The 23,237-nt window shown below is 48.1% G+C and overlaps 1 protein-coding gene across 1 annotated transcript in view; it reads right to left on the bottom strand.

Moving 5' to 3' along the window:
* Window positions 1-5,015: 5,015 nt before the first annotated feature.
* The window catches only part of ITGB5 (integrin subunit beta 5), a 63,397-nt gene continuing 45,175 nt past the window's right edge, over window positions 5,016-23,237 (bottom strand). Inside the window, exons 11-15 of the mRNA XM_074828699.1 lie at window positions 11,962-12,184; window positions 11,157-11,260; window positions 7,510-7,626; window positions 6,179-6,345; window positions 5,016-5,604 (exon numbers count right to left, since the gene is read on the bottom strand). Coding sequence (XP_074684800.1) covers window positions 5,509-5,604; window positions 6,179-6,345; window positions 7,510-7,626; window positions 11,157-11,260; window positions 11,962-12,184 — 707 coding nt within the window. The 3' untranslated portion in view covers window positions 5,016-5,508. The remainder of the gene's footprint in view (window positions 5,605-6,178; window positions 6,346-7,509; window positions 7,627-11,156; window positions 11,261-11,961; window positions 12,185-23,237) is intronic.

Here is a 23,237-nt window from a genome sequence, read left to right as displayed (position 1 = left end):
CCCAGCTTGGGCTGGTACTGTTAGTCCTGTTAAGATGTGGCCTAGACTCCTTAGTCCCTGAGAAGATGTGGCCTAGCACAGCTCTCATGGTTTGCACAGCAGGGCTGATTTCAGTCAGGGCTGCTTGTTGGTGATGCCTGAACCAAAGCACTGCTCACTCAGAGTGGGTACACCTGTCACAGCTACCCACATTCACTGGGCCTTGGATTATCATTTAAGCTTCCAAAGCAGTCTTTGTGTGTAAATGAATAGTACCTGTTGCTTCTACACTAACAAAGTCAACAAACCGAATGTGAAGTGAATGTTATTCAGCAGCACGTCCACCAAACAGCCCAAGAGCAGCCCCTGCCCGGGGCCAGCCATGGCCATCCTCTTGGCTGCCAGATCCCGGAGCATGGGCACATGCATCTCAGAGACATTAGCTCTTGTCCTGGCTGTAAGATTCATGCTTTTATGTAGTGTATCTCATATGAAATCACTGTCTCTATCACTTTTATTCACTCGTACCTCAGCCAACAAACCCTCTCAGAAGTTGCAACAACATTGGGCTCAACACAGCCACAAGTCTCCTCCACCTCACGCATTCGGAGGCAAGAGAGATGCACCAGGTGGGCTGTAGTCTCACTCCTAGTGACCCATCAGTTGTCATATGCCAAGGGGTGGAGTGATGGGAGCAGCCATAAAGGCGACCTGGTTATAAGGGGGAAAATACTAAAGAGAAGAATACCTCTGCTCAAATACTGACAGAGAAAATGACTGCCACCCTGGGAACCAGAAGCATCCTTGAGGAGCACAGCTGGCATCTTTGAAGTGCAACTGGGTACTGAGAAATCAGAGACAGCCCGAGACACTTTCAATGCAAAATGCAAAACCAAGGAACTGTAACAGCAACTTATTGTCTGGAATGGTGAAAAAAAATCTGGAAAAGGGGGAAAACACCCTGAGAGAGGAAGAGTTGGTAACTGCCATTGACTGTTCTAAGTGACAGAACAGAAAAAGAGTCTGGAAATACAAAAATTGGTCCAAGAGAAGAGAAAACATCATTTATTGACTGTTCCAGGTGAAAAATAGAAATCTTATGCCTTACCCAAAATGGATCCTCTTTGAGAAGTGCCTGTGCATGAACCCCTGTTCCACATGACATATCCTTGGCAGAGTGGATCCTTGCCAGGGATGCCAGGCTGACTCCGGACTCCATGATGCAGATCACTGACCAAGCGAGACTTTGTTTGATTGGTGCCACTTCTGGGATGGGTTTGATGAGCACTTGGTACTGGTAACATTATATATATTTATATATATATATAGGCATGCATTTAAGTAATTACTGATAAGTGTATTTGCTGCTTTACTAGTGGTAATTCTGTAGTAACTGTAATATTGAAATATAGACTTGTTGCTAATATTGATTGTGCTGCTGTTGAAATACATATTTGCTTTCTGGTAGTAATTTGTAGAATAGGTATACTAATCATAAATATACTTGCCTTGATGGTGATGACCTGTAGTAAAATGTAATAAAGTAATTTAGGAAATTAATCTTCCCTGTCCTTGTGCATGATGGAGTCTTACGAACCCACAGTTGCAACCTTTGCCCACCCACAGGCTGGATAACCCTTCTGAGTTGTGACAGTTGAATGGAGGAGTTTCTGTTGGGCTGCATCCAGTGGATACCAGCACTAACTAGTGGGCATGGAGAAAGGGATAGGATGAAATCAAACCTGGTGTCTCTATCGTATTGTATTGGTTTGGCTTCTTGCAGGCTGGCAGTGAAGAGGAGGTAGAGGAACAACAGTCAGTTCCAGTTCAAAGCGTGTTCAGATACAGAGATGATGTTGGAATACAAGCATCAGGAGATGCTACTGGGCTGCAGATGTAGTCAGTTATCTCACCTTGGTATTTCTTTCCAAGAATCTTTGTGACCCTCTCCTCAATACACTAGCTCCTTTGCTTTCCAGGTGGCTGGAGAAATGCAACGTTAAAGAGGTTGAAGAGTGTGAGGCATTCATCTTTCAGAGCTTGGGCTTAGCCTTTAGCTGTTGAGAACCTTCTCGCTCCACTGTACAGGGCAAAGAGGATGCCAAGCAGGCACGCCTCACTCCAGCTTGTGTTACAGCAAAGGGTTACAGTGCATCTCCACAATTAACAAAGCAAATAATGCTGCCATTGGCCTTGACTTTTCCCAAGGTGTGATGTGGTGGTTTCTCCCCCAAAAACACCAGCAGCACAGGGAAAACACGCAGGTGAGCCCCAGCCCCAGTGCCCATGCAGCAGCCTCCAGCTGTGGGTGGAGAAACAGGAGGAGCTGATGTTGCAATGGCATCCGGATTCCAGCTTGGCCAAAGAAGCGCTGACATTTTTCCATCACATGTGACCCGTTGATGCATTCTGCTGTAGTTTTCATTCAGGAATGCTAGCTGTGGTCATGCTGCCTGTGTTTACAGACACAAATAAACTGCTGCTGACTGAAATACACCATTCCCATGACTGCGCTTGGCACTAACCTTGCAAGGTTACCCTGTGTAAGCAGATCTGCTTACACAGTAAAGCAAAACCTTCTCGCTCTTGGCATCACTTCCTTTTTTTTTTTTTTTTTAGATACAATTTTGTGGAGAAGCTAAATTTGAGGGGCAGAGAGTATAAAAATTAGAAACAATGAATTGTTTCTTTTATTTATTTGTATAGTTTCTGTGGTACCTTCTGATAGTAGAAGTGACATGAAGAAAGCCTGACCTAGAGGCTGAAGCCTTCCTGCACCCAGGCATGGCAGCTGCTGTCCCCACGGGACAGGCACAGGCTCCTGGGGTGGTGCTCTGTGTGCTTGACCCAGCGCTGTGGGGAGTGGGATGCTCTTTGCTGACAGCAACCAACCCTATTACCTTCTTTTTGTTACACTTTCTTGGGTGTCTGGTCTATGGCACTCTTCCCTCACCTAATTGCTCCCCCCATTACTCACTGGCTACTCTGCAGACCAGTACAGCTGAGTCTCCCCTTGGAGGAGAAGGAGGGCACTTGCAGTCCTGTCCCCAGGCCCTTTCTCCTCCTCTGCACTCTCCCTACCCAAACCACCCCTTAGCAATGAGTCAAGCTCTAGCTCCCTACAGCTGCCTTGCTTGTCCAGTCTCTCCTCACTAACCCAGCATACTGGGAAATGCCAAAGCGTAAAGGTAATCTGCAAGGGAAAGGTGGGGCAGGGGGGCACTGCCTGTGCCTTTCTTTTTGGAGTGCAAAGGAAGAAAGCAAAGGGGTTGGTTTTGTTTTTAACCTGCTTGGTCCCTTGCAAATTAACTGCAGCAGAGCTGTGTTCACAGTGTTTGCTGCTTTGGGTGGCAAAGCTGGTTTAAAACATTCCTGGCCATCCTTTCCCTCCGCTTTCCTTCCTGCCTCCCTTTCCATGCCTGGGGCAGTACGGCTTGAGTGAGGCAGTCACATGAACCAAACTAAAATTTGCTCTGCCTACTTGTGATGATTATTTTTTGACTATTTTCTGTTTTTCTTCTGTGCTAGTGATGAAATCTATCTTGCCAGCATGGCATTAGGCAGTTGGATGGTCACGAAAACCGAATTTGCCCCATGGATGCTCCTTCCCAGGCAGCAGCATTAGTCCCAGGTATCCAATATGCAACATCTCAGCCTGCAAACATTAGCCTGGGCTTCAATATTGTGTAGGAAATATGGAGCTCTGAAGAGCTGCCCCTCTTCAGCACTCAGGCCTGTCCTACTGCTCGTGGCGCTGCAGGGAGGAGGCAGCACAGCCCCCAGCCCACGTAGGGGTGGGTTACATGAGGGCAGTACCAGCATTTAACCAGAGCCTGCCCTTGCACTTGTGTTCAGGATGTATGCACTCTCCTCCCTTGCGAGGGCAGATTTAGTGGAATCAGGTGGGATGACAGGGTACAGATTTAATTTATTTGGGGTTCTGGGTTTTTTTAACCCACCTGAGCAGTGCCAATGCTGCCCATGTGCCACTTGCTGCACTCCTAAAAAAATCCCTGTTTAAAGCTATTTTTAGTGTGGTCTGCTGCATTTCTTCAGTGCTGCTGGTGGGAGGAGGGGTGACAATAAAATTCTAGAAGGACAGCTGTTTATACTGAGCAAATAAGAGCTTCTGTTTATAGAGGCAAAACAAATAAAAGAAAATAAATCCGGAAGGATGGGACCATGGCCCTTTTCCAATTAGAAGAGCAAGTCAAAACAATGAACACCATTTGTTTTTGCTTTTCCCTGGCAAGCTTTCTTCAGCTATTGCATGATCTGTTCAGGGCGAAGAGACAAGAAAAAAAGAAAAAACAAAAAGGAAAAAAAGAAAAGCAGGCAGTAGCAATTGCTCTGGCTTCTCTCTCCTGCCGGAGGCTGCAGCCTCGCTGTAGTCTGCATGGGTTTGAAGCTGCAGCTGTCAGCCAGGGTAACCCAAACCCCAGCTCCAGAGGAAAACAGATGGGGCTGGGGGAACAGTTTGGGGGAAAAAAAACAACAAAACTAAAGCACGTACACTGTGAAGCAACAACACTGGGTTTTATCCAGCTCCCTTTCCAGCCAAAAGCTTAAGGCTCCCCTGCTTTTCCAGCTGGGCTCTGCTGGACCCTAGAGCAATAGTGATAAAAAGTCAGAGGTCTAGATGAGCTGCTGTGTGCTCCCAGCTGCCCTCCTGCAGGCACCCAGGCCAGACGCCTACTTGCACACCCCAAGGAAAGGGTGTTTAATTTAGTTTCCTCAGCCTAAACTCCTATTTCCCTCGGTCTCCCACCAGTTTCCCGTCTGTTTAACACTGCCGGCATGAAGCAGGAGCTCCTTGTGGCACTTCCCACCCTGGGTCAACACCAGGGTATTAAATCAACATATCTTCTGTGGCAGTCACTGCGGCTCCAGCTCCTATTTTTATAGCCATGCTTTGACTGATAAGGCTCTATTAATAAATCAATCAGGCAGCACCACTTGCATTTGCAGGAGCAAGCCCCTGTTCAGTTTGTCAGTGGGGGACTCGGCAAGGAAACAATGAACTCTTACTCACAGCATCATATATGCACAATAGTTTTATTTTATTTTTTTATATAAAAAAATTCCTAAAGACTGCAGAACTCTTGTATCCTAATTTCTTACACAAATGCTTCCGACATCCTCTTCTTTTTAAGCTAATTCCCCCCTAACAACTTGCAATGGCGTGGGTTCCCCTGATTTTGAACTAGTCACCCTTTCTAACAGGATATGTCTAAAGCTGCAATATGGCACTTGGTTGACTTAGTTGGCAGGTTTAATACATCCAGAAAGCTGGGGTATGGAGTCACACACGGCTCGGAGTCCATCAGCACAGGTGGGGAGCCTGCCTTTGTGTCTGTGCCTCCAGAATGAACCAGACTTTTCTCCTTACTGTGCAAATAACAGGCTTTGGTCATCGACCAGTCCTGTCGTAAGGGATTCTTACCCCTGAAGAGGATCCCATCTTCAAGTGGGGAAGCAGCACATACAGTCAAGCAATTGTCCACAGCAGTCCCAGATGCTGAGACTCCATCAGTCAACTGTACCATTGTAAGACTTGTTGAGCTTGTTGAATGTGAACTCTACGTTATGCGTGGAGATAGGCTTTCGGTAGAGAGGATTGGATGCCTGTGGAGAAATGAGTGGACAAAAAGAACAAAGATAAGGAACAAAATCCATGTCACGGCAAAAATGTGTATAATCGCCCCTTCCTGCACCAATTAATTTAGAGTTACTGCTGCATTTGGCTTTGACTGAAATGTGCATTCAGATCCAAAAGTAGTGTTCTTTGTCTATCGACCCACCTTCCATCATGTCTGCAGGCACAGGTGATGCCCTCAAATGCTGGGCAACTCCACCTAAAGCCTCTCAGAAGGGCTCCCTCATGGACCTGACCAACCTGGCTGCCACCACAGTCAGACCTTGGTCCCCGCTCCCTTACCTCCTTCAGCCCTCCAGCACTGCTGGGAAACGCATGATTAAACCAAAGGCTGGGCATAATTTTGCAGAATATTTGTAATTTGCCAAGGGGAATGACAGTGCAATGTGCTGGTCCCTGAAGTCCTACTGTGTGGCATCGCAGGGCACCCGCACCCTGCATCCCTTGCTCCTGCCACCCTTCTCCATCACTGCAGAGCTGTTTGCTGCCTGTGCATCCCTATAGCCTCCCCATATGCCAGCAGCACCTCCACCCCAGGCTCACCATTTCATATCTGGCCCGGGAGCGTTCACTCTGGAATCGGTCAAACTCCCGTCTGTCATGAATGGTGACGAGCAGCTTCCAGAGCCCCAGCAGGATGATGCCGATCAGCACCACGCTGCCGATCACCGCCAGCACGATCGTCACGGCACTGGGGGCTGAGCTGCATGCTGGTGACAAGGGGAAGAAGGTAATTAGCTCGGTGGAGTGTAGCCAGGATCAGGATACCAGGACATAATGACCTGGACTGCAGCCACTGAGCAAGTGACCTCAGGGCAGCGCTAGCAGCAGTGACAAAAATTGAACAAAGCAACAGTCCTCTCTGAAACCAAAGGGTTTTTTTTTTTTATTAAATAAATTCCTGGCTAGATGCAGTTCAAAGGCACAGCTCTCATGGATTCCACCAGAGCCAGGATGTCACGTAACACTTTGGGGGAAGAGCAGTGTTGCAGTGCCACCATCCAACAGTGATGCCTGGTTTTAATGTCAGGTGTCCCATGTGGGACACAGAGGTTTAAGGTGCCTCTGGCAAAAGCCAGCTCAGCTTCTGGCCCACATGGAAGCAAATTATTCCTAGGCACTTTAAATAAGTACATTAACTGTCAGCTAACCAACTGGTCTTTCAATTAAGTGCAAGCCACAGCACAAATAAAATAAAACATGCATTATCTCAGTCTTTCCCATACTGGCCTGTGCCTCAGAGGACCAGAGCAGATTGCAAGAAGCTACTGCTGGGTGCTCGCCAGCTTGTCCTGCAACACCACGTGGGGGTTTTTTTGAGAAACTGCATTGCATGTAATTAAAATAATGCTGGGAAACACAGCTGTGTGTGGCAGCCCCAGAGAGGGGAGCAGGGACACACAGCCTTTACATTGCCTGGACCAGTGCTAGCAGTTTGGCAATGAAGAAATCCATAAGTGGTATGGGGCTTTCCTAACATCTTGACTCAACCAGCAGCAGCACCAGGTGTCCCCTTCTGATTTTTTCACTCCCAGTGCCTGTATCTCCAAATCAGTACATGGCATGCTTTTTGCTACATAAATAGGCTGGGTTTAATTTCAGCATTCCAAGCTGGCAGCCATTTGCTAGCAATGCTGGCAGCTCAGGTGCATGTTTCACTCTCAGAGTCCTTTTTTACTAAGTTGGGAGCATTTGGAGCTGGGTTTCAGCACTGCAAAACACTTTATTTTAAATCATCCCTGTTCATCTGCTCACGCATACCTTTGTGCAGCCAGTGAAACCAGCCCTTCCACAACCCGCCAGGCTCCCCAGCAGCCCATCACCTCTCCCGAGGCAGCCTGTGCTATTAAAAGGAAACACAAGGGAAGGCCAACCTGGCTCTTTGAGGACGGTGAGGTTGGATTTCCCACTGGCAAGCTCCAAGTAGGTGAACTTCATGACGCAGTTGTTCACGGGGTAGGCACAGAGGATTGCATTCGGGTCATCTGTTTCTGGAATAAGATGCAGAGTCACAGAGTTTTATTTTGGGTTTTATATTAAAAAAAATCATAAAGACTGCAGAACTCTTGTATCCTAATTTCTTACACAAATGCTTCCAACACCCTCTTCTTTTTAAGCTAATTTACCCCTAACAACTCATGATGGTGTGGGTTCCCTGATTTTGAACTAGTTACCCTTTCTAATGGGCTATGTCTAAAGCTACCATATGGCACCTGGTTGACTTAGTTGTCAGGTTTAATATTAGGAATCAGCACAATTCTCCCCTGCAAGCTGAGCAGGGCTTCCCATGGATGCCTGGGAGCAAACAAATGGGGAGCAAGTGTGGAAAGCAGCACAGTTTTAACGCAAATCATGCAGATTATAACTAAGCAGCATCCAGACTTACTGCTCAAGAAAATGTGGCACTTGGCAAACACGGCACAGCAAACAGATGCAACATCACACATACACACACTCTTCCTTCGCACAAGTCTGCTTTGGCAATAAATGCTGCTTTCTTCTTATTTTGCTAAATTTCTTGAAGAGTGGAAGCTGAAGAGAAAGTGAGAGGCACAGTCTCAGCCTGAGAGGACACGGATGGGGCCATCAGCAGCAGCAGCCCATGACTGGCTTGTGCTCCAGCTGTGCTGAATAGCTCCGGAAACGTTTGAGAAGTTTGTTTTTTGAGTGAGATAGAAGAGGAAAATGGGGAGGGGAGGAGGGAGGGAGGGGGAAGGAAGAAGCTGGTTGGAGGGGAGGATGCAGGGATGGGGGAGTTGCAAGAAATGAGACTACTTTATTCCCATGGCAGTACAGGTGCTGTTTGTTTGCCCGTTTAACATACCGAGGCACCAGGCAGAGCCTGTCACTGCTCTGGTCACTGTGAAGGCTGCTTCACAAAAGCAATTAAAAAGTTACAGCAAAGCCATCATCTGAGGTTTGCAGCTCTAGCTTCAGGGGTGATTTCAGCAGAGCCACTGCCCTGCAAAGCCACAGCTCGTGCGGTGTCCCTGCTGCAGGGACAGTGCCTGGAGGGAGATGGGGCAACATGTCTGGCCATGCCAGGTAGCTCTGCAGGGGCACATCTCTGCAGGCCTGCATGGGCTGAGAGTTTCAAGGGAGAAGAAGGGATCTGGGAACCCTTGGCTGGCAAAGATGTGACCTTGGCTTAGGCACCTGGAAAATGCTTCCCACAGCTCTCCTCCTCACTTGTATCCGTGCCTGTCTATCAGGCTGAAAAATGATCACATTAATGACCACTGCTATTCCAGTCCCTTATCTCTCTCCTTTCTGTTTGTCTTTCCTTTCAATACCTTTGACCTGCTTTCAGTCAAAAGATTAATACCTCCATTTCAACAGCACTGAGCCCAGATGCAACTACCTTGCTGGTGAGTCCTGACAGGGTTCCTGGTGTGGACAAGCCTCAGCTGTTCCTACCTCGGGACAGGAGAACTTGCTCTACCTCCACAGAGGTACTGAAGGCAGAGCTGGAGAAGTGCTGATTGTTACAAAGCAAAGTGCTAATTAGATTAATACTGATAAAATTCCATCTTTCTTGACCAATGCTCTTCTGAGTTAGGCAGCAAATTTTAGTTCCTTCAGGCTCAGCTGTTTTCACTCCCATCTTTGCACCATTATTCTGTTAAAAGATATGGTGATTAAAGTCTTGATAGTAATGATCTCCTGGTCTTCACTAGGTTTCAGAGATCACACATCCCCAGAGAGTGGTGTGATAGCCCCATCGAGCTTTCAGGTCCATTGATGCGTGCTGTTGGCAGGTTCAGCTCAGCACTAGACCTGTCATGCTCCCCTCATATTGAAAGCTCCTCTCTGGAACCATCAGGAATGGATATTTAATATTGCAGAAGCAAAGGAGATCCTGCAGAATCCAATGCAAGTCATATAAGCCTCCCAAAAGGCATCATTCTGGCTCGTGAGTCCAGTGACAGATGCCTCTGCTCTGTGAAGCTTTGAAGCACTGGCTGCTTCATACCCAGAATCAAAAGGCACGTGGGATCTTCCAGGATGTGTTCATTGCAACTCTATATTTAAGAAACTCCTATCCTCCACTGCCAGGACTTCTGTGACAAATATCAGCATTCGGCCTCTCAGCAGGGACTTTTAACATGTGCTACATAATACAAAAGCACTTGAACACCAGGATTTGGCTGAGTCTGCCTGCAAAGAAGTCTGTAGTCCCCAAGCACTTTTACTATGAATATTTTACTCTACCTCTTTCCCTAGTAGCCCAGATCTCCAAGCTGCAGAGTTCCCTGAGCTACCACGAGCTGAGTACCACCCACAATCTGGCTGCAATAGTTCAGCAGAAGAATAAGAGTAGTTCCCCAAAATGTCTTAAAACAGAAATTTGGCTGTGTTTTAGTCTCAAAGCCATGCGGGGGGTTTGGCAAACCACAGCCCAGCCTCACCTCCCAGGGCGCAGGCAGCACAAAAGCTGGCTTTGGCATGGTGCAACAACCAGGCAGGAGAGTTGAGCTTTAATCCCCAGTATGTGCTGGCTCCTAAGAAACACAGGCCAGTCAGGCATCAGGAAGGAGCTTCATGTGGTTTGGAAGTGCCTTGTAACCTCTCGCAGTGTGCTGGTGTAGGTGCACTCCCCGGTAAACTGCAGGGAGGATGGAGAGAATGAAAGCAAGTCTCCCAAAGGGAAAGGTAGGAAACACTGCTGGCAGTAATTTAAAAGCTAGACACTGGATATGAGAGGAGTCAATGGGGAAAACATCGCCTGCAGGCAGCTAGGGAGGAAGGGAGAGAAAGGACAAGCAAGGTAGAGCACTCCCACCTCTATAAACTATGGGAAGAGGAGGAAATGTCAGATGTGGACAGTCATTTATCTCTGCTTGATCTCCATCCCTCCCTCCAAGGGGTACTGCTAAGGCCAGGGTCAGGATTAAAGCTGTCACAGTTTGGATCCCTTCTACTCCCCCAAATAGCAACCAGGGACTCCCAGAATGGAGCTTGAAAAGAAGGGGGAGAAAGTCATCTGCTGAGGGATGCAGGTGTGGGGTGACCTTTAGAAGAGGACACAAAGGACGGGAGAGAAGCTTGCTGGGGGGACTTTTAGCAGTTAGTTCCACCAAAGCAGAACTCATCATGTCCAAAACAGCTTTGTTTTCTTTTACAAGCTCACTTCTTCCAAGATGAATTCTCAGAAGATTAGGGAATGACTTTTTTGGGTGATACTTTGTCCTTTTGCACTCTCTCACGGCTCATCTAATCTTCTGTCTTATCTGATTTCATCCTATTGTCTTTGCTCCTTGCACTGTCAGTAGTGGTCCTCACAAACCCTCATTTTAAGATGTTATTTAAAATCAAAGGGTTTTTTTTACTTCAGTATAGATTACAGCCTGGAGAGAGGGTCACACATACCACATATACACATATACATACACACATACATTTCTAAATACCAGGTTTTCCCTGAGGCTTTCTTTACAGATATGTCTTGGTCTGGTTAAGAGGAGTTCAATGCCACAGTCACTGGCTCCCAACATCAGCAGTCCTGTTGCTGCCTACTTACCGAGAACATCCACAGTGGTGATGATCTCGTCCTTGCAGTGCTTTTGGCAGGTTTGGTTATCAGCCAGTCTTCCTGAGTTAAACAGCTTGCATTCAATGCAGTCCCTGCAGAAAGACACATGGAAGGGAAGATTAAGCACCCGTCAGAAACCGCATGAACATAGAGATTCACCCCTCAGAAAGGGACTCCCTGGTTGTTGGTCTGGTGGCTGCACGAGTGCACCACAAGGAAAGAACAACTTCAGGGCCAAGCAGCTCCATTTTAAGGATGGGTTTACTCTAGGGGATTCAATGAAGGTGCAAAACAGATGGTAGGTTTGGGGTCTGTTTGCCCTTTGGATGTCAGGAGCTGCACGTCAGCTACTGCAAAATCCATCCTGCCTGAGATCAAGGCAGACAGCATTGCTGCTCTATGCCAGTCTGAGGCTGATGTCCAGGGCACCTCCATTGCTCCATCATCCCCACTTTCCCTTCCTCTGCAGCTCACAGCTCTCTGGGCCTGGATGTTTGCAGCTCAGGGTGCAGCAAAACTGGGGTTGCCAGACTTTCCTGCAGAGCAGCACAGCACTGGAAACGAACAGGGATGTGAACCTCCATGAGGACTTGGGCAGCAACACTTGTTACTTCTCTACCTGGGATACTCTCAGGTTGCTTAGTGTGGACTCCGAGCAGCAGTAGGCTTGTTTGGGGCTAATCCCCCTGTTTAATGAAGCAGGAGTAGCTCCCTAGCTGAAAAGTCTCCCAGAAACCAAAAAGTTGCCCTTCCCACCAGTGAGAAGTCCCTTCTGAATGCCCCCCATGAGTACCTTTTAGTGCTACAGACGCCTGGGCAGGTGGGACACTTCTCACACGTCTCTCCGAAAGCCCCCGGCTCAGTGCACTGACACTTCCCACAGACACAGGTGCCCCTGCCGCTGCACATCTGTCCGTCACTGGAAACACAGCCATCCGTCTCAGTGGAGCAGTTGCAGTTGTCCCCAATGTAACCGGCATGGCACTTGCACTCCCCGCAGTGACACTCTCCGTGGCCTGAGGCAAGAGCAGGGGGAGGCATCAGCAGCATTCCCGGCCAGTGCCGGGTGCTGCAGATGTCCCTGCGCAGGAGGGACCAGCAGCCCAGCAGGAAAAGCTGCCAGAGAGACCTTACTTGGCAGAGTAACAAACAGGTGGTGATGGGAAACACCTAGATAACAAATTATTATCTACATTTAGCAGCAAAAATGCCTATTTGCAGCTCCTCCAGCTTCCCTCTATAGTCACTCAAGACAAATGGGCACCTCTCCCTTCCTAGGTGGAACTAGGTGGCCAGGACATGGGCACAAACTGCCCTTGGGAGGTACTAGCAGTGATGGTGACCATGGGGAGAACAGGGCAGCTCCCTTGGAGCCGACACAGCCTGCAGCTGGAGGAGGCGACTTCCACCTCAAGTATGAGGAACAACCACCTACTACTGCAGAGCCCAAGAAGGATTAACTGGTAGAGACCGCATGCTCCAGCCAGGTGTCAAACTTAATACCCTCTTACTTTCCTCTTCCCAGATGAGGGTTCCCAAGTATCCCCCTCCTTTCAGGGTGCCCCTTTTGCACCCTCCTGGTTCACACCCATTTAGTGCTTGACACCACCAAGCAAACATTAACACCTGAGAGCATATTTCAGCAGCGTGTTGTCATGAGCCTTTCTTACCCGCAGAGTGAATAGTCCTCATCTCTGCTTCCTGGTGCCCAGCACCGTGTAATTGGGCTTTGCAGAGCACTACACGTCCCACTTCTGCAGAAGGTGAGCAGCATCGCTGTCATTCAGCCCCCAGCACTTTCTAAGCATTGCTCGGCTTCACTCACGTGCCACCTGAAGGATCTGGCTAAGCTATGAGGGTTATGTGCAGTTTAGTACCATGATTTCCACTGCGACTGGAGTAGCAAGAATATTGAGGCTGATGAAGGGTCTCTGGCAGCAGCTTTTGAAATACTGCTTCTCAAACCAGATATGTCCATCTCAGATGCATGGCACACAAATACTTTGGGGCACCAGAGGGTGTGGCAGAGTTGATGCGATCTCACTGCTCAGCACATGAGCCGGACAGGAGGTTGCACAGCCAGACTGTGGCCAATTTTTTGCTCAGTCTTGCTACGGCATGGCATTTTGTTAGCAGAGCTGCTGTGCTAGTAAATGGGCGGCCCATGCCATGCTCCCAGCCTAGCCTTCTCCAGGCCACACCACTTAACAAGAAGTTTACTCCTCCTCCACGCTTCCCTGCCCACAGCAGACCCTGAGCTCTGGAGATCAGTATTACTGCTGGGCCCTCAAAATGGTGTAACAGAGAGGGATCTTGTGAGGGTTTCCATGTTTACTAGTCTGGCTGGTGTTTTGTAAAAATTAATCTCTTCTTTTTCTGTCTACATCGAGAGATATGAAGATGGGAATGGAACAGTGCTTCCTTGCTGGTTTTGAATGCAAGGTTTAGCAGTAAAAAAGCCTAACAGATTGACCATTTCATAAGGTCTTTCCTACCCTTCTTCCTAACAGTTTTACTTAACAAATACTCTCCAAAATCTTAAAATGCCTTAAAAAACATTAAATCAACAAGGACCGTGTCCTGTGTCCAAGTGAGACCTCTATGTCCCAACCAGTACCACGAAGGTTGCTGGGATCAGTTGAACCTCCCCCAGGGAGTAGCTCAGGGCAGCTCACAGCAGACGTGGATGAAGAAACTGATCCAGTAAGGGCACTCCTATGCTGAAGCATCCCCTTGCAGCTACAGGGTTTAGCAATGGCCTGAGGAAGTCAACATGCTTCAAGGCTTTTAGCAATGGTAAGTGGAGTGGCTGGCTGCCAAGCATCTGGTTTCAGAAAGGCATCCATCAGCTCTCTGGAAATACTGCTCAAATTCCTCCTTGGTCGGTCCCTAGGAGAAGGGATGCCTTTGAAGGCATAGTTTATGGAGCTGAAGGGTTTGTATACGAGGCTCATCAGCAACCTAATTACAGCTCAGCTTTCCCACTGGAAACAGCCTCAAGAACCTCAGACAAGATAAATTATATACATGCTCCTTTCATCGGCACAAAACCGCTCATCTGCCTGCCACTCCCACTGCTCCAAGTCTACCAGAGAGGCTGTGGATTGTCAAGCTATATCCCTTGCCAAAAGTCATGGGAGCACCTTCTGTTTTACTAGGCGTCTCATATGTTCCAGCACATCACAAGTTGCCCTCCTACAGCCTCTTTTGCACTTCCACTGTTTGCTTTGGATCCAGCCTGCAAACTTAAACATTACTAGACAGAGGAGATTATGTTTACAAGATCTCTAGAGGTGACCTCCTTCCCTGCCTACATCTGATGGAGATTAAAAATCCCTCGCTCTGTTTGCCTTCACAATAACAGCCTTGCCCTTGCCCCAGACACATCTGTACAGGCAGGTTTGGTTTGCCCCTTCCCTACAAAGCTCCGGTTTTGAGCCCATGGACAAAGACAGGTCCACCACTGCTGCTGCTCGGGGTACAGCTGCAGAGCGGGAACCCCTGTGCCCTCTGCTTCACAAGCAAATCAAATGGGGTGGCTGGCTTTTATACACAATTAATTCAGGCAGTTGGGCTCTTGCACACAGCAAAAGTTTTGTGCCTCCATGGCAATGAATGTGTCCAAATTAACTATAAGTCATGGTTTTCTTAAATGGGCAATATTTCAAGGAATCCAAAGCAGCTGGAGTTGAGAATCCATGTATATGGCATTTAGTAAATGTGCTCATGCTTGAATTTGAGCTGTGAGGGCCAAGAGAAGCAAGCTGATTGCATTCACACCTCTGCATGCTCCCGATCTGGGTGGCAGACACCCCTCTTCTCTTGGGCAGAGAGGCAGAGTCCCTATATCATCAGACTTACTTCAGTCCTCCTAGGATACCACAGAGCCCAGCAAAAGATGCAAATCCATTGGAAATCTGTCTCTGGACCATGAAATGGTTCAGTTTTTAAAGCTGTCAATGCCAGGCTGGTGTAGGAGGCCAGAAAGACTGCACATCCCTTCCAGCCCCTGGGCAGGCTGGGGATGGAGCCTGGAATGACTGTCCAGGGGAAGGGAAACAGCCATTTCCAAATAATGCATCCTACTAAACCACTGTGACTGGAAAATTTAAGAAAAATCATCTTAGAGCAAGTGATTTTGTTATTGAAGTGTATGAAGAAAAAAGCACTTCTATGAGGGTGACTAAGTGTGGGGTGTGAGCTTAAAATTTAAAAACATGTTGAAATGTGTTTTCTGCCTTGGCCACACTGGCTCAACATGCAAGAAGTCACTGGCTGAAGCTCATCACAGGGAATGTGCCAAGAGTGGGAATTTCCATGTTGACCTTTAACGGCAAAGATGTTACAATCTTCACTGCCTGCATCAGCTTGAAAGAGCGGCCACTGCTGCAAGCACCATGAGCTCCACTTCTGGTGCTCTCCATCCATCTCCCACACAGCCTGGAGGTTGGAGAAACATGGTGAGTGGGCTACATTTATTTCTCATATAGGTGTGACAAGAATCACTTCTCAACGTCCACCTGGAGCACCAGAGATGAGAATCCACTCCATCCTCTTGCTCAGGACACAACCTGAGAGGAGCCCCAAGGCAATGTGGCAGCAAGCCTTTTGGCGATGGTGACCCAGAGCTGAGGTTTGCAGCATGTAGAGTGCTACCTGGTGCTCGTATGTTGCAGCAAAATGTGCTGCACATTTCCAGTCTCAGCTATCCTATGGTCACACGCAGTGCTGATGTGGTTAAGCAGTCTCTATGCTATGTAAGATCATGTCTGCAGGAAGCCTTCTACCGCTAGACAATTATGAACCTAGTTTCACTTCCCAGTTTCATTTCCAAGATAAAAATGCGTCCTCGAGGAGGGTGTGTTTCAAGACACCGCTGCACCAGCAGAAGTCTCATAGTGCAGGACGTTACCCTGGACTCTAATGCCCTTGAACACTTTGAGTTTGCGTGTTCTCTATTAAAGCTGGTTTGTGAAGCCAAAAGACATTATGTTCTCCAAACATAACAAGAGATGTTTTCTTCTGTTCCCATCCTTGAAATGAGACAAGCTTAGACGTTTAAAAGATCCAGATCTAATTGGGAAATTAAATGCTCCCTCTGAATTTGATAACATACTTCCCAGCCAGCTCTTGATTGTTGGGGGGACTAACATGAAACACATGTCAGGGAGGCTGCAGAAACATGCTGTGAGGGTGTAGCAGAGGAAAGCAATGCTCCTGTGGGGGGGAAGCAGTCCTCAGGCTAAGTTTGGACTAGTCTAGGATCCAGCAGGGCAGGAGCCATGGGGTGTGCCACTGCTTGGAGGCATCCTCTTCCCAAGGAGGCCACCAAGGTGGACCAGGACCTACAGCCTAGCTGGTCCCTCTGTCTCTCTTCCCACCCCAAAACACATCTACATCCCACTGCCATGCCCTGGCTGGGCTGCACGTCTCTCCGTCACTCAGGCAGCTTTTAGCAGGACATCCAACCATCCTCATTTCACCCTAGCTGCCTTTGCTTCTCCCCTCAGCTGCCTGCCATCCCCTCTGCCCTCATCCCAGCACCGCACACAGCCGGCTTGGCAGCCTGACACCAGCGCTGTGTCTCACAGCTCCGGTTCCCAAGTGGGGTTGTTGTGGGTGAGCAGGAATTGGGATAGCAGCTTCTGGCAGAAACTTCCAGCCTCTGAACCCAATTTCATCCCAGGCTTCCTGACAGCAGGCTGCAAAGTGGGACCCTGTGGTGGCCAAGTGCTCGGCGGGACAGCCTGTCTGCCCTCTGCAATAACTGTCTGCCTTTTAGGAATTGCACTGACCGCTGCTGCACCAAGAGGTCTGAAACTCAATGCACTAAAAGCTCTGTCACTAGGTCTTTTGATAGGGTTTTCCTAAAGCCCCCTAATTCTGGGGACCACAAAATTATGCAAAAATATCAGCTTTCTTTTGAAAGAAATAAAAATGATCCCAGCTTTTATGGAGGGGGAGAAAGAGTTTAAAAACAAGCCCCTCCAAAACTCCTTTTTCCTCCCTAATTTTCTAGAAAATTAAATTGATGTGCCTACCATATAAGAAAAAAATAATCCTCATCATTTTTAAGCCAGTTTCTTGGTTTCTGAGCACTCAGGAGGTGAAAGGTCATACTGCATTTTGTTCCCATTAAATCAAACCACTTATTTTTTGTGCCTTCATGCTCACCTCCAGGCTTTGGGTCAGGACCTTCAAAATGCTGTCCTTTTGTCATTTTTGGTTACTTGAACAACTAGTTTGAAAGAAACCCACAAAAACCCCACAGGAAAACCAAGTAAGTTATGGCAAGCAATTTCCAGATTCCCCGGTGCCATCCCTTTAACGAGCCCTGGCCGCTGTGCCCATCACCCAGAGAGCCCCGACGCAGAAGCCACACGTTTGTACTCCCTAGGGGTGGATGCACCAAAACCATCTGCTTATGAGAGAAGAAGAATTCAAACCCTACTGACACAGGACACTACTTGAGCATCATTTTTGTATCAGACCGGCCAATCTCCCAGCAAAAGTGCCTGACGCCTGCAGGAGGGGCTCTGTGAACAGCAAATTTTGAGTGGGAGGAGGAAGGGCAGCAGAAGAGGCTTTGAACATTTGGAAAATGTAGACCTTTCCATTTGGGAAAGGGCTATGGTAAGACACAGTGCCTGTTTAGGCAAATAAATCATTGACTTCCCCGCTAATCTCTTTCCGTGACTCAAAGCAGCCAGCGCTGCACATCAAGAGGCCAGGCAAGGCAAGGCAGTCTGCCTGCGGCACAGCTCAGGTTCACAGAGCCATCCTGTTGCCAGATGGTCAGCACCAGTAGAAAGCCAGGGAGAGGTTGGGAAATTTTCAAACTGGGGATGGGCTTAGGATCCGTTCCGTGGGTCACACCAGTCTGGCAGGCAACACAAGAGTGGCAGGTTGGCAGGAGCATCCCCAACTCCTGGAGCCTACGGAGCATAACAACCTCCTTGTGAAAAGGAGGTTACTATATAAACACAGACAGACAAACATCAAGGGTCCAAGGTTTCTGTGTAAACTGAAACGCATCCACCGACCGCTTCCATTCACACCAGAAGAGAGCTCAGCCATGCTCATTTATCCACAATGCAATACTGAAACAACAAAACAAACACTAAGAGAGTAGTAATAAGTATTGCTTTTCTGTATGTTATTTACACCAGACACCATGGATCTGTGCATCTTCCCACTGCATTAATTTCAATGGATATTTATATCCGGAAGCATCTGGGTTTGGCCAAGAATCAACAAGGCTTTAAATAAGCCTTTATTTCAATCCTACTGCTGGTTGAGCTCACCAATCATCAAAAATAGTATCAGAAATGCAGACTAATGAAACCAAAGGGAAAGAATAAACATGTGCTTGAGCTGCTAATTCAGCCTTGGGTACCACAAGCCCCATCACCAGCTCCACATCACTGCCAGCAACCCCCACACTGCAGCACTGCCATTATAAAAAAATCCTTTAGCCCCCCAATTTCTCACTCACTTGAGAACTTCTGGGTTAAATGAGAACTCCGCAGGGAAAACAGGGCTTTGGAAACTGCTGTCTCATGAAGGCAGCCGAAAGCGATCCAGGGCAGGCAGATTTCCTGCAGCAGCCCTGGCCAGCCTTTCCTCATTTTCCTTCTGTCTGCTACAGAAGTGGGGCTGAAACGCAATCATGAGATATGGCTGATGATCCACCAGAAAGCCAAAATGGGCAATGAGGAGTCATTTCCTGAAGGAGATCTAAAGCTGCGTTTCTTAAAATAAAGCCTTCCTTTTTTTTTTTTTTTTTTTTTCTTTTAAAGTAAGCTCAGCACTCCACAAATCTCTTGACTTTTGCTTATGTTAACGCCTCAGACGAGCCTGCCACACGTGGCCTTTTGGATGGAGACCCAGAGTTGGGAATTGGAGCTTTTAGGTCCTGCTGCCGACTCTGCTACCGATGCAGGGAGTGATATGGAGCGAGGGCTGCTGCCAGATCCTCCCAGAGATGCAGTGCTTCATCCTGAGCAGGGGCAATCGGGATGGGTGTGCCGGTTCCCTTTGAGCCATGGGTCCAAATACCATCCCACCAAATTGGGCACATGATCATCCTTGGCTTTGTCACCCCTTAAGCACCTGACATGGAAGGCACTGCAGAAACTGCTAACAAATCATATTATTCTTTAAGCCAGATAGGAAGGTATGTGTGTGTGGAAATCCTCTGGCTTTTCCCCCTCCTGTGTTTCCCTCCAATCCTCTAACTCAAAAAGGGCTCTGTACCACTGTCCTTTTCTATCGACCTACATCCCTTCTCATGCAGACATTTATTGGGTGTCCCATGGGATGCACCAACACCTCTCTTACTACAGTGCTCCTCTCTCCAGCTAACTCTCTGGCCCTCTAGCAGACAACACCCACTTGCAAAACCCCCTCTGTGCAGGTCCCCCATTTGTTTCCTCTCTCCCCAACAAGCCTGACAAAGAAAACTGCTTGACAAAGAGCAGTTTCCACTTGGCTTTCCCAACCCTGCCCAGATACCACCAACACCCATGGGTCCAGAACCAGGAGCTTCTCCCCCACTTATATACTTCTTGGCCCATCTCTTTGCCCAGGTCTGCTTATACAAGTCTGTATTTAGCCTTCAGCTTTTGCCACCATGAAGGTTCTAGAATATTTAGAAACACGAGGGGACATATGGTGACCATGCAGTTAGATGAAATGTGGATAAAGGGCTTGAGAAAAGCTATAGCCTGCAACCCTTCCACTGACGCCTGGTGCCTCCAGGAAGGACGAGCGTCATCCTCCCACTCCAGTGCCTGAGCAGGCTCCTACCAGCTCCTACCACCCAAAAAAACCTCCGGATTTGTTCTTAAAATAAAACTTGGCTCCAAAACAAAGCTGCACGATCCCAAATGCCTGAACTCCAGGGCCAAATTCTATGGTTCAGGTCCATCCTTCAAATGAAAAGCAGGCTAATTCCCACCCTGCTGAAGCCCAAGTGGGCTGAATGTCCTTTCAGCTGGACCTCGTTAAGAGGAGTGGGCTCTGGAGCAGAGATTGTTTCTCTAAAATCCAGTGCCATGGGAGCCTTGCCCAGTTCTGTGTTTGGATGCAAACACATAATCTGATGCAAGTTCACCAAAGGTCCATGGTTTTGGAACAGATTTCTCCTTTCTCAAAGAAGCTGGAAGAAGTCAGAATATTATTCAAAGTAAGACAAAAAAGAAGAGAAAGAACGAATCCGCAGCCTGTGCTGCACTTCCTTTTCAGGCCAATCATTTAAACTCAATTTTTTAAGCCAAACTGAGCAAAAATTCACAAGTTGTCAGTGCACCTCTACAAGAAATGCAGAGACCCAGAATTTTACTCACCTGCTGGTTTGAGGATTTCATCTGCCTCTAAACCCCAAATACAGCATTCATTTCCAAACATTTATTTCTGTTAATTACTATCATCAGAAGGATCAAATGCAAATGCCAAACTCAGTGGGATGCTGGCCATAAAGGCATAGCACTTAAGCGAGTTTGTTCTAAGATCATCTTCTCTCTTTGGGGAGCAAGTAGGCAATGAGCTGTGTTTTCAGAGTTGATCTTGTTTTTATTTTGGAACTTTGTACTTTCTGACATATGGGGTTCCTGGCCATGGGAGGGGGTGGCTGCAGCAGGACAAGGGCATTTGGGTATGTGCATGCACCATCAGATGACACCTCTGGTTGTGACCCACACGCTGTGCCACTTTAAGAGCAGAGACCCACAGACAGAGCTCTGGCTCCCATAAAGATGTCAAAGACATCACTTCTTTATTCTTTAATTCTGCCCTGGCATTTAATGCCTCATTAGCATGCATTAACACTTGCAAAAGGTCCGCTCAAAGACAAGGAGAAACCCCAGTGAAAAGAGGCAGGAACAGCAGCACTCTGTGCGGGTTGGTCCTCCAAGGAGCTGCTGCCAGATTTGGAGAGAGCTGCAAAACTTTGACAGCAATGAGGGCCTGGGCAGGGGGAAAGGAGGGATAAGAAAAGGCAGCCTTGACCTTTCGTGCTAGGAATAGAAACTCTAGTGAAGCAGTACACGATACGCTGCGGAAGGAAAGTCCAACTCCGTTGCTGTTTCAGTGTGAACAACCAACACAAACCCTTGACGTGAGCAAAGGCAGGCAGGGTATACCTGCTGCCAGAAACGCGAAGATGAAGAATAAACACAGCACTGAGCAGAAACATAAATGGAAGTATCATGCGTGTTCCCATGAGAAATCCATGCAAAGATCATAAAATATCTTGTGTTGGAAGGGACCGGTAAGGATCATCGAGTCCAACTCCCAAATAACTGATAATATTTAACAGGCAACAATGTAACAGTAATGCCTGGTGGTGTAATATCTAATACTGAATTTATTTATTGTGAAAGAAATCCAGAGGAGCATATACATTAAGTACAGAGCATTCTAGCTAAGAACCATCCACCTGCACTGAAATACAGCCACCTCTGCCCTGAAACACAGCAGCTGCGCAGGGTAACACGGGAGGTCATTAGCAGAGCAGTCAGGGGGCAACCAGGCATTTTACATGCTTCAGCTATAAGCATTGGCCATGCTTTTGCAGGTCATGGCCTGTGGGCGAGGGTCACCCCGTGTCATTTGTCCCAGCCCAGCAGTCATCTGAACCCCTTGGGATCTTCAGCCTTTTGAATGGGCACAGAGCAGGATGGGGATGTGCACACTCTCGGAGGAGAGCAGCACATGTCTAGGATTAAACTGGAAAGAGAACAGAAACCAGATTAAAGGGGAAAAAATAAATCTGGAAAGGAAGCAGAAGAGAGACATTGAGGAAGGGTGGAGCTGATGCCCTGGGGGGAAGCGGCAGGGAGTTTTCAAGAGCCTTCCAGGACTGGAGATGTGAAGAAACAAATGCACTGCATCACCCCCATGCTCCTCCAAAAGGCCACTGAGGATTTGTATGAGACTTCATGATGATGAAATTTGGGATGCAAAACATCTCCCACCTGGCTCTCAGCCCATCTCTTCACCAGGGCTATGAGCCACAGCTCCTGGGAATAAGCACACCCAGAACCACATGGGACACACAGCTGAATTTGGTAGCTCAAGGCAGAGAGACTTGCAAAGAGTGAAGGAGCTGTCAGGACCGAGAGGTTGGCTGCACAGGCACCAGCAAGACAGCATTAAGGATGGGTCCCTTCCACAACAGTGGTTTACGGGGCGCCCATCTCTCTTGATTTAGGACTGCCAAGAGAAGGAAGGTTGCACCCAAGCCAAAGCTTGTCTGCATGACCCAGAAAGACTGCATTGGTAGAGGATGTGCTTTAAATAAAAATCCTTCTGGCTTCTCTATTACAAATAACAAACAGTCTACTAACACATGGTGACAGGCATCAATCATCAGTGTGAGTGCCCCCATTTCTCTGTCTCACCACAGCCCTCTAAAATAATAGTGGTTGATACTTGGGAACCACTTGCTTGCAAGGCAAATTCAAACACTGCTAAAGAGGGATGCTAATGCCAGACAGATGCTTGCACAGCTCCTGGGAAGCCTCTCTCTACCCTTTCGAATTATCTGGGAGCCAGGGCTGGGCGTCCCTGCTTTCCATTACAGAAGGTGCCACCCCAGCGCAGGGTAAGATGCAAGCGCGGGGCACCGCAGGCTGCCCACAGCGGGTAAGCACATTTCATACACGTCCCTGTGGTTTCTCATCCTCTTCACACTGTGTAAAGAGCAGAGAGTTTCTCTGTGACATCCCCCATTAAAAGTTGAGAGGTTTTGAGTGCTGCTCTCAGAGCTCACTGCCCCCATGCCAAACACGGCCATGACCCAGCCTTTCAGGAAGGCACTGCGGGAAGCAGCCTGGGATGACCCAGCCTGGGATGACCGGCTCCTGTCACCTGACCGAGACCTAAAAGCCAACATCCCACACGTGATGGCAGCAGCAGGCTCCTCCACAGTTTATTCCCCACCTGTGGAAACATTTTCCAAATCACCACTCAGGCAATCACACTCTGCTTCCCCAAAATGTTGCAATGGCACTGCAGCCCCCACGCTCTGCAGGAGGTCAAGCAGGAATGCAGGAATATCAACTGACA

The sequence above is a fragment of the Strix aluco genome, chromosome 6 (assembly GCF_031877795.1).
Source record: "Strix aluco isolate bStrAlu1 chromosome 6, bStrAlu1.hap1, whole genome shotgun sequence".
NCBI classification, from domain to species: Eukaryota; Metazoa; Chordata; class Aves; order Strigiformes; family Strigidae; genus Strix; species Strix aluco.
Note: the sequence above shows the minus strand (reverse complement) of the source record. Positions and strands in the feature narration are given on the sequence as shown.